The sequence below is a fragment of the Brachyistius frenatus genome, unplaced genomic scaffold (assembly GCF_029030835.1).
Source record: "Brachyistius frenatus isolate BFR_SWC_R1_liver_20210118 unplaced genomic scaffold, ASM2903083v1 Contig_425, whole genome shotgun sequence".
Taxonomy (NCBI): domain Eukaryota; kingdom Metazoa; phylum Chordata; class Actinopteri; family Embiotocidae; genus Brachyistius; species Brachyistius frenatus.
Genome location: NW_027211024.1, coordinates 125,001 through 135,000, shown reverse-complemented (window position 1 = coordinate 135,000; position 10,000 = coordinate 125,001). Strand labels below are relative to the sequence as shown.

The following is a 10,000-nucleotide window of genomic DNA, read 5'->3' as shown; positions in this document are numbered from 1 at the left end:
ATATCTACGGCCTCTTCCTGGACGGAGCGGGTTGGGACCGACGCGGAGCCAAACTCACTGAAGCCCCGCCCAAGGTGAGCGTGTCTTGATTTAAATGATATCATTATACATTATTATTTATTCAAAACTTTAATCCGTAATCAAAAACATCATGAAATACTGAAATAATAAACGTGTCCCTGTCCCCTCAGGTCCTCTTCACACCCCTCCCCGTCGTCCACGTCTTTGCCGTCAACTCAACCAACATGGCCGACAGTAAGCGTCCGCCCGGCGGCGGCGGGGGGTGCGGGGCGGCGGTCAGCCTGTACTCGTGTCCCGTCTACAAGAAGCCGCGGCGCACCGACCTGAACTTCATCTTCTCGCTGCAGCTGAGGAGCTCGCAGCCGGCCGAGCACTGGACGCTGCGCGGCGCCGCGCTGCTCTGCGACTGCAAGTGATCATGTGACCAGGAGAGGCGGGGCTTATCGGAGACACTCTGAGGGTTCCGGTCAGGTGACTTTAAAGAGCTTTAATTTCCATAAAGAATAGAAAGCCTTCGGTAATGTGATGCACGTGGCCGTGAGACATTAAATAGAAGACGTGACAGATCCTCTGCTGTCGGTGTCTCTGATTGGACCATCTGCAGCAGGTGACAGGAAGCTGACGGCCGCTGACAGCTTTCAGGTCTGAGCTGCTTCTCAATGTTTGTGTTTGTCTGGTTTCAACGCTGTTTGTCCATTTCAGCCTTTAACATTTAACAACATCATGAAACTAAACTCACTCAGCTGATCCGACCTGGAGGAGGTTTTAGTTCATCTGTGACGGCACCAGCTGATGTCTGCTCATCAGTCACATCAGAAACACTTCTTAAAATCTTTATGGTAATAAATTGATAGAATTGAGTTCACAACAAATACAACGTAAAAAAAAAAACTTCAACAAAATGTAAACTGGTTCAAAGATCCTCAAAACTAAACATTACTTCATCTTCATCAAGACTAGTGGATTTAAATCTCATCACTTCTCTGAGAAACGAAGACATCAGCCGACACATCTGATGTCTTCGTGCTGTTTGTGTCTGATCAAAATAAATCCTGAAAAACTCAAATCTGATGTTCGTTCTTAGCGTGTGAAACTGTGAAGAGAACAAACAGGAAGAAATGAAACCGTGTTTAATGAAGAGCACACGACACTCCGGTACAGAAATCAATCAAGTCAACTTTTTATTTTCTCAACGTGACAAACAGAAACTCTCAGTGTTAATATCTGATAACCTACAGCCATGCAGTCACTCGCTAACGGAAGCTACGCAGAACACAGCGGGAAGCAGCAGGTCCAGATGTTCAGTTCAGAAACAGCTGGAGAGGATTCGGCCCGGCGCCCGCAGACGGACCGAAGTCAAACACAAAATACAAAAACATCTTCAAACTCCCGCCGAGCCTCCGAATGTAACGTTTTAAATCCTGACGATGAAGCTCCACACAACGTCTCTTCCTCCACAACTCCTGAATATCGGAGTGTTTCTACGTGCTGAATGTCCTCATCAGTCTGTGACACGAGGCCCTCCGGTGGACGGACGGGTGCATCACACGTCGCGGTAGAACCATGACGACCTGTTCAGGAAAAAAAAAATAAAACAGTCCAAACACAAAGTCCAGTGTCTTCAAACCACCTTTGAACCAAACGTACCAAAACCCCGTTACAGCTTCATCATCAGCGTTTCTACTCATCAACATGCAAACAGGTGAAGAGTTCATTCAAAATAACAACAAATGTCCAGAAGCACACGGAGCTGCAGGAACCTGATTGGCTGCTGTGTTGGGATCCGTGGGCGGCCGTTCTCCGCTCACTTCCTCCGACCTCCCGGTGATTCCGTACCATCCGCCCTGAAGCTCCTCCCCCTCGCTCGGTGCGGTTTCTCAGAAGTCCAAAGAAAACGTCCCGAAGTCGTGGCGGTCTACGAGAGCTGCTTCATGTCGTAGACGGGCACCTCGGCCTCCTCGGCGTCGCCCTTGGCGGCGGTCGCCCTGGCAGCGTGCGGGCTGCCCTTGCGGCCTTTGGGAGGCGCGACGGGCGCGGCTCCCTCGGCGCCTCCCTCGGCGCCCTCCTGGCCCTCCGCCACCGTCCTCTCCTTCTTCAGGTTGAGTTTGGCCGGGACGCTCTTGCTGATGGTCTCCTTCAGCTTCTCGCCCGAATGCTTCAGCTTCTCGCCGGACTGCCGGATCTTCTCGCGCCTCTCGGCCGTGACGATGCGCTCTCCGAGCTTGTTGACCTTGGTGCCCAGGTTCTCACGGGTCTTGGTCATGTTCTCCCTGGAGAAGGTGGCCTTGAAGCTCTCTATGCGCGTCAGCCCCGTCTTCTTGGCGCGCCCGGCGGCCGCCGAGTCGGCCTCCTCCACCACCATGTACTCCTCGTCCGACTCTGGAGGGAGCTCGAACTTGTCCGGCTCCACATCGGCTCTGGCTCCGCCCCTGGCCTCCGCCGGCTCGCCGCCCGGCGTGGCAGATTTCACCTCCTGGTCTCCCTGAAGAGGAGCACAGAACAGAGCGGGAACTTTTACAAACCTCCCTGCATGTGATGTCACATTTAAATGTGTGTTTAAACCGAGTGACTTCAGTTGATCCTGCCTCCAGAAATAAACTGCAGCACCTGTTTGTGCAGCTCAGCGCTCAGCTGCAGGAAGCTTAACATATCAGAGATCACTTTCAGCGTCACGCCGAGCATCTGTCTGCAGCGCTCAGATCGGGTTACGCCCGACACGAAGCGGAGCGGAACCGACCCAGAACCCTGCAGACGCTCGCCGCTCAGGGAAGGTCCATCCTGATTCATCTCCAGACGTAACCACGACAACGGCAGCCTCACACACTAGTAAACACACCGTCACCCGAGAACTGATGTTTCTGCTCTCAAACTTTCTGATCCCAAACCTGCTCCTCTACGTTCGAGGAGAAAAACAAAGCGAAGCTCGTTGAACTGACGTCCAGCTGTTGGGATCTGCAGCTGGACAGATGTTAACCTGACATCACCGAGCCGGAGGCCGAACCGTCCAGCCGTCATCACGCTGACGGTGGAAAGCATCATCGGCACTGCGTGACAGCCAATGGAGAGGAGGTAGCAGAGGTCACGAGGTCACGAGGTCACCTGGACGGACAGCTGAGATAAGAACACCTGAAGCCGTTCAGACACCACGAAGGACACGAAACTACAAACTCCCTCTGCAGCCAAACCTTCCTGCTCTGTTAAACTGTGGAGGGGTCAAAGGTCGTCTGACCCCACGACATCCCAGTTATGTATAACTGTCGTCGTGGAGACCGTCGTCAGCTCGTCCACAGAGGGAGGAGGGACGGGGGGGTGTCGGACAGCTATATTAGGAGATGGTGGAGGTTCAGACTCAGAATAACCCGGTCTGTCAGCGTTCAGCTGGCACAGTCACTTACAGTAGAGCAGCCTGAGGTCCGAGCACAAACATCTTCATGGCACGGAGGCAGCACAAGTTAGAAAGGAGACAAAAAACATGAGGAAAACTCACCGCCAATAACATCCCGTCTTCATGAGGGAGGGGCTAATGGTGTTTTTAAAATCGGGTTACGCGAAGTGAATTCCTGCAGAACGATTACATACACAGTCAACGCAAAGACACCAATATCCACCAAAGTATTTCACTCGAGCAGCCGCACACGAGTAACACAACACAATTCACTCGAAGGCGGCCGAACATCTGAGTCCTTTTGAAGCATTCGTTCACGTCATGAGCGTGTTACTGGAGGACTCCACTAGAGGGCGCATCAGAGAAACAAGGATTTAATCAGAACATCTGGATTTACCTGCAGTAAATAAACATGGCGACGATCCAGGAGGTCTCTACTTTACTGATTCGAAGAACACGCCAAACCCCCCCCCCCCCCCCATGAGCTCCAGATCTGTACGGTAACCTTTCAGCGTACTGACGTTTGTCCAGGGCTAAAATAACCAGGTCACCATCGTGTTGGCAGCTGCTCACTGTGAAGGCCAAAGACGGAAAATGAAGCTGTGTGTGTGTGTGTGTGTGTGTGTGTGTGTGTGTGTGTGTGTGTGTGTGTGTGTGTGTGTGTGTGTGTGTGTGTGTGTGTGTGTGTGTGTGTGTGTGTGTGTGTGTGTGTGTGTGTGTGTGTGTGTGTCTGTCTGTCTGTCTGTCTGTCTGTCTGTAGTTATTTCAACCATTTGAATGAACTGAGACATTTGATTAACGCCAACGTTAAAAGGAAGTAAAGATGTTACAACAGTTTCTTCAGGCCGGAGTTCAAACTGAGACTTTGGTTTCAAACGTCTTCCAACTTAAAGTTTGTAGAAACGGACACACGGCAGTATTTAGCAACGTCTTTCTGTAAAGTCCTCCATTTCTCTTCCAATAATAGCAGCCTTAACCTTTTATTAGCTGCTCTGTAGACGCATGCTGAAAGCTTCTCGGCAAACTCTTTAAACTCTTTGAACTCTGTAAACTCTGTAAACTCTTCAACTCTTTAAACTCTTCAAACTCTTTAAACTCTGTAAACTCTTTACACTCTGTCCGTCAGACACCAACAAGCCTCTTTGACCTCTGTAAGTCTGACGGTTCAGTTTGGTACCGGGAGACCCAGTTGGGGTTGACGGTTTTTGGATCGGATCGGTTTTTTAAGGATTAATTCAAAGGTTTGGTTTCATGTAGATTTTCCATGGAAGCGGTTTCAGGTTGGATTTAATCTTATATTCTCAGGAAATATAAACGCTCACTCAGCAGCCTAATGTAGCCATCAGCTGTCCGGATGCTGAAATACAAGTCGAGCTCCTTTAGTAATCAGTTCCCAGTCGGTCAGAACCCCAAAGGTCCGTTTCCACCGGCAGCCTCAGAGAAGTGTAAAGTTACCAGAACCGACATCTTACCTGGTAAATGACCACCCTGAACTTGTTCTTGGCGAGCAGGTCGCCCTGCGTGGCCTCCACCTTCTTGACCCGGATGTTCTGGTTCTCCACACGCACCCGGACGTCCTTGATGTGGCGGCTGACCTTTCGCGTCTTCTCCAGCAGCCGGTCGACGGCGGTGCTGGTGTTGGCGTGGTCGCTGGTCAGCTTGACGACGTCGGACTGGATGGTTCTGACCGTGCTCTCCAGCTCGAGCTGGCGCTCCTCCATGCGCTGCTGCGTGGTCTGGACGCTGTCCATGAGGCCCGCCACCCGCTCCAGCAGCGCCATGATGCTGCCCGCGTCGTCGCCGCCGCCCGTCGCCATGCCCGCTTTATCCGTCATGTCGGCCGCTCACCGGATCGGCTGTTTGAAACCCGGTGATCCGAACGTCAGAAGGGACGAAGAAGGGACGAGGAAGAGGAGGACACGAAATCCAGCGAGGTGCGTCACTCAGTGGAGAAGAAGCGAAGATCAGTGGACGGTCGGGGCAGCGAGAGGAACAGAACCTCCTCTGGAAGGAGACGGAGGATCACCCGCCTCTACAGCTGGAGGCTGACCCTGACACGCTTCAGATCAACGGAGAGGCTCCACCCTGCTGGGGGTGGGGGGGGGGCTAAAACGAGACACAGTAAAATGAGCGTCGGGGGATCAGCGAGCTTTCACGATGTTTAATCACCGTTTCAACGACGAGGCAGCAGATCTATCCGAAGTCTCAAAGACATGGACGTCAGGTTGTCTTGCTCGGTCCTCAGAGGTCAGAGGTCAGGTTCAACTCCAGGAGGCCGAGACACACCGGACGGTCTCGTTAACTTTGCTTTAATCAGAGCGTTTTCAGGTGGAAGACGATCCTCTGGGAATGTTGGCGTTAACGAGCCACGCGGATCCTCTCTGTGTTCTCTATAAATACCGTCGGGTAAAGTGACTCCCTGAGCTGCTTTGGGAGATGAGTGTATAAAAAGGAATGGAATCCCCCCCCCCCCCACCCACCACCACCACCACCATCAACCACCAGCTTTCTACTTGTTCGGCCCTCAGCCCTCCCTCCATGTTTACACTCTTCTGGGTTTCCAACAAGCATTCTTAATACCAACAGTTTCCGCTTTCGCTGCAATCTTTATTAGAGTGAGGTCGTCCAAATATGGGCAAACGGGGTGGAGCCTCAGGTGGGAGGAGCAAGCGAGCTGTACACGTTTATTTCTGCTGTAAAATGTTAATTCTGCCGTAAAGTTTTATCATGGAGGTCTGTGGGCACTGACTCACTGCTGGAGCCTCTAGTGGACATTCAAGGGACTGCACTTACTGGTGGCATGTATCTGTTTGTGCTGCTATTGTTCACTTTAATTTTTATGATCACCTCAGTAGATCTACCTGGATGTTTGATCCTCTCGGAGATGAAGAGGATGATGAAGAGGGAGATGAGGTGAGGAAAGAGGGATGAAGATGAAGAGGATGATGAAGAGGCAGGGTGTTAGGATGTGAAGAGAGAGATGAGGTGAGGAAAGAGGGATGAAGATGAAGAGAAGGGGACTCCCCATAGTCTAAAAGCTCCCACCAGCTGCTGCCTGTAATTATCCTGCAGTCACAGCTATATTTAACTCCACCTCCCTGAAGAAGACAGGAGCACTTGTTTGCCACCCCTCCTTCACCCAGGGTGGGCGGAGTCACCGGCTTCACATGTTGAACACACCTGCCACTGAATGAATGGCTAAGGAGGGCGTTTTATTGGACTGGGGCGGCGCCTACTGGTCCTCAGTGGTACTACAGATGTAGTCTATGGAGACAGCCCCTAGTGGTCCTCAGTGGTACTACAGGTGTAGTCTATGGAGACAGCCCCTAGTGGTCCTCAGTGGTACTACAGATGGAGTCTGTGGAGACAGCCCCTAGTGGTCCTCAGTAGTACTACAGATGGAGTCTGTGGAGACAGCCCCTAGTGGTCCTCAGTGGTCCTGGAGTCTGTGGAGACAGCCCCTGGTCCTCAGTGGTACTACAGATGGAGTCTGTGGAGACAGCCCCTAGTGGTCCTCAGTAGTACTACAGATGGAGTCTATGGAGACAGCCCCTAGTGGTCCTCAGTGGTACTACAGATGGAGTCTATGGAGACAGTGGTACTACACTTTAAGGTAATTCTCATTGACGTCACTGACATTTTTTATAAACAGTCTGCAGGGTTGACTTTGTATTTCCTTGTATTCCACAGACATCTGGTGGCCATTCGAGGAACTGCGTCAACTCACCCTCAGTTCTGACTGCAACGCGCCCCCTGGTGGCTGAGGTAGGCTGTGTTTATACTATCCATATATATCTGTTATTATATTTTAATATTTGTCAAACAGCTAGCAGCTCAGTGGAGTCTCTCTCTCTTCAGACTGAAATCTTTGAACATCTGTTGGCTTGGTTTCAAACCAACCACAGCTTTGTGGCATTGTGTTTGATGCTAATGTGCTAATGTTAGCTAATGTAACGCCACAGCCTGGTTTATTGAGCTTGACATGTCCGGTCCAGTGTGCATTGCTGAGCTGCGTTCAACAGGAACTCTCTAAACTTTTTAAAATGTAAAATTGCTGTGAAAGTATTCGGCCAATCAGGAATGTTCAATGCGGCAAGCCCCGCCCCAAAGGTTCCTGAACTTCCCCAGCAGGAAGTTTGTTTGGGGCTGAGAGTGAACAGATGGACTCGAACACGCGGCAGCTTCAAACATCATAATTTAATTCTAGTTCAGCTACAACAGTCTAAGCAACAACTTCACTGGTTCATGCAGCACATCTACAGCAACACGAGGCGCGACTCCCTCGGCCAGCTCACCGCTTCTTGCACAACAAACCACCAACGGACACGTACCATCGTTACAAATCATATCCATGGAGGAAAAAAAACTGGACAATATTATATTTAAATTATCATCAGCTCGTCAAAACACACAAAAAAAACCCTCATTGGAATCCATTTCCGGAATGGCGTCATCTGAAAATGAAGCAATAAAATAATCATAACAACAACCTGTACAGCTTCGTACCTTCGGGTTTTTTTAAGCAGTAGAAAAAACAGCATTTTGGTTTTCAGGTGCGTCTCACCGTAACAAATAGAAAACAGTTGTCGTCGACCCTGTGAGACGCAGAAACGGAAAACAAACCCTCCAAGGGGCCCGGTGGTCCCTGATAGTCCTGTAGTCCCGGTGCAGAGCGCCCCCTGGAGGGTGAAGGCGGTACAATGCGTCTGTGACAAAGTAAACACGTTAACGGAGAACAGGAGTTTTCATCTGTATTTTAAAGGAAAACAGAAGCTGAACACCAAACTGTGACCACAGTACTGGATCAACCTCCAGTATTTAACGCTACATTTTAAAATCCATCAGATTCACAACGTCCATATTTGACTCGGAAAACATCCGTCTGATCTTTTCAGTTCAAACTAAATTTCTCTCATTTCAAGCTGGAAAAATGTAAAAAGAATTTTATTTTCAGGATTCAGACAAATACGAAGGCGGGTCAAAAAGTTCAGAGACAGTTTCACACGATACGCAGAAGGTACGAAACGAATGAGGAAGGGGTTCGAGTGTCGTCTCTTGATCAACAGGACCGCAATAAAACAACTATAATTCCGTAGTGGAAATCACTGCTTGGGCTCAGGAACACTTGCCTGTTTGCTTGCATGTTGAAGACTTTGTTCCCCAAAATCTGATGTTTCTCTGCTCCAGTTTCAGGTTTCCATGGTGACATCGTGCTGCGTTCAGGAACTCTCTGGACTTATTGATCAGCCCTCACATTTAAAACTAAATCAAAACTGCTTAAATTCAATTAATTGAATCCTGATGTAAAAATCCTCAAATTGGATCAAATTAAATCAATTGAACCTTCAGTCTGCGAATGTAACATCTGAAACCTTCAACCTCGTGATGTCAGAGGTTTTTAAACAGTTTGGGGCTCCACATCAGTTTTATTTTGAAAGAAAAGCAGAGAAACGGTGTGCGTCCCACAGGGCGAGGACAGAACAGTCGAGGACGGTCCGGAGTGACGAGACCGTCCCATAAATAAGGTTTCCGCTTCCCGTTGGAGGATCCACAGTGTTCTGAGTCTGAGAGGACGGCAGCAGCGCGGCAAACAGCAGACCGGACGACTCCCAAAATAAAAACCCGTCTGCGGAGAGGAAACCGAGCAGACGGACGACACGAACAAAAGTAAGGCCCCTGAAGGAATTAAGAAAAACACAAAGGAGACAACGAGGCACCAAAAAGTGGAGATATCAAAACTGTAGTCTGTCTGTGGTACGAAAAACTGGATTCGTTGAATTGTATAAAAGCGTGAGGAGCGAGCGGAGCGGCTACATCATCCGGGAGGACGTTCCCGACGGGAAGTGGCCGAGGTGCTGCTTCTGGCGGCGCCCTCGCTTCGTCTTGTTGCACCTCCTGCAGGACACGACAGGAAGCGCACGTCAACGAGGAATTTACACCTTATTTTCATTTTTCATAACTCGGTTCAGTGGTTCCTAACCTGGGGGGCGGGGCCCAACAAAGGGTCATCAGAACAACCCGAGAGGTCGACGTGATTAATGCGACGGGAAATAGAAAAAAAGAAAGTTCTGTAGCACAAAATAAAAGTTTGTCTTATTATTTATTTATTTATTATTCTGATTAAAAAAAAAATTCATGAAAAGATACAAAATATTTTTATTTCAGACTCTCAATTGTGTTTCTTTAATTATCTGAATTTATTCTGAATAATTCTGATGTTTGTTTGTTTGACTGACAGCCTGCTGAGTCTCAGGAGGAGTCAGAGTGTGAGCGCCCCCTGCTGGCTGACAGACGTCTCTGCAGTGTGTGTGTGTGTACCTGGTGAAGCACATGACCACGGCCACGATGACGGCGATCTGCACGGCTCCGATGATGGCGGCGATGAGGACGTAATGCAGCTTCTGACCGCTCGGCACCACGTAGAGGATGTTGAAGTCCAGCAGCTGGTCGCACTGAGGACCACCGTATGCTGCCTCACACCTGACACACACACATTTATTAGTACTGACACACACTCTGGGAACTCCACTGAGGTCTGAAGTCTGGACCTGGTCTGAGGTCTGGACCTGGTCTGAAATCTGAGGTCTGGACCTG

The 10,000-nt window shown here is 49.9% G+C and overlaps 3 protein-coding genes and 1 long non-coding RNA gene across 4 annotated transcripts in view; 2 read left to right on the top strand and 2 right to left on the bottom strand.

Moving 5' to 3' along the window:
* dnah5l (dynein, axonemal, heavy chain 5 like) overlaps positions 1–6,357 on the top strand; it is a 43,851-nt gene extending 37,494 nt beyond the window's left edge. Inside the window, exons 98-100 of the mRNA XM_069725465.1 lie at positions 1–74; positions 192–663; positions 6,259–6,357. The exon at positions 1–74 is cut by the window's left edge and continues 148 nt beyond it. Coding sequence (XP_069581566.1) covers positions 1–74; positions 192–437 — 320 coding nt within the window. The 3' untranslated portion in view covers positions 438–663; positions 6,259–6,357. The remainder of the gene's footprint in view (positions 75–191; positions 664–6,258) is intronic.
* Positions 1,178–5,447, bottom strand: cavin4b (caveolae associated protein 4b). Its single transcript, XM_069725466.1, has 2 exons — positions 4,879–5,447; positions 1,178–2,503 (listed from the first exon to the last, which is right to left on the bottom strand). Exons 1-2 carry the CDS (start codon positions 5,239–5,241, stop codon positions 1,937–1,939), a joined length of 930 nt encoding a protein of 309 aa, XP_069581567.1. The 5' UTR covers positions 5,242–5,447; the 3' UTR covers positions 1,178–1,936.
* Positions 6,358–6,935: 578 nt separating the features above from the next.
* Positions 6,936–9,716, top strand: LOC138637042 (uncharacterized). Its single transcript, XR_011312338.1, has 3 exons — positions 6,936–7,019; positions 7,097–7,171; positions 9,645–9,716. It is a non-coding gene; the product is annotated as an uncharacterized lncRNA (long non-coding RNA).
* LOC138637041 (tomoregulin-1-like) overlaps positions 8,619–10,000 on the bottom strand; it is an 8,223-nt gene continuing 6,841 nt past the window's right edge. Inside the window, exons 9-10 of the mRNA XM_069725477.1 lie at positions 9,725–9,886; positions 8,619–9,301 (exon numbers count right to left, since the gene is read on the bottom strand). Of these exons, the coding sequence (XP_069581578.1) occupies positions 9,217–9,301; positions 9,725–9,886 (247 nt within the window). The 3' untranslated portion in view covers positions 8,619–9,216. The remainder of the gene's footprint in view (positions 9,302–9,724; positions 9,887–10,000) is intronic.

Excerpts from the sequence above, each read along its gene's own strand:
- cavin4b (XM_069725466.1), bottom strand. The coding sequence starts at position 5,241 with ATGACGGATAAAGCGGGCATGGCGACGGGCGGCGGCGACGACGCGGGC. Across the intron at positions 2,504-4,878 it reads TCAGGGTGGTCATTTACCAG|GGAGACCAGGAGGTGAAATC; the intron begins GTAAGATGTCGG and ends GCTCCTCTTCAG.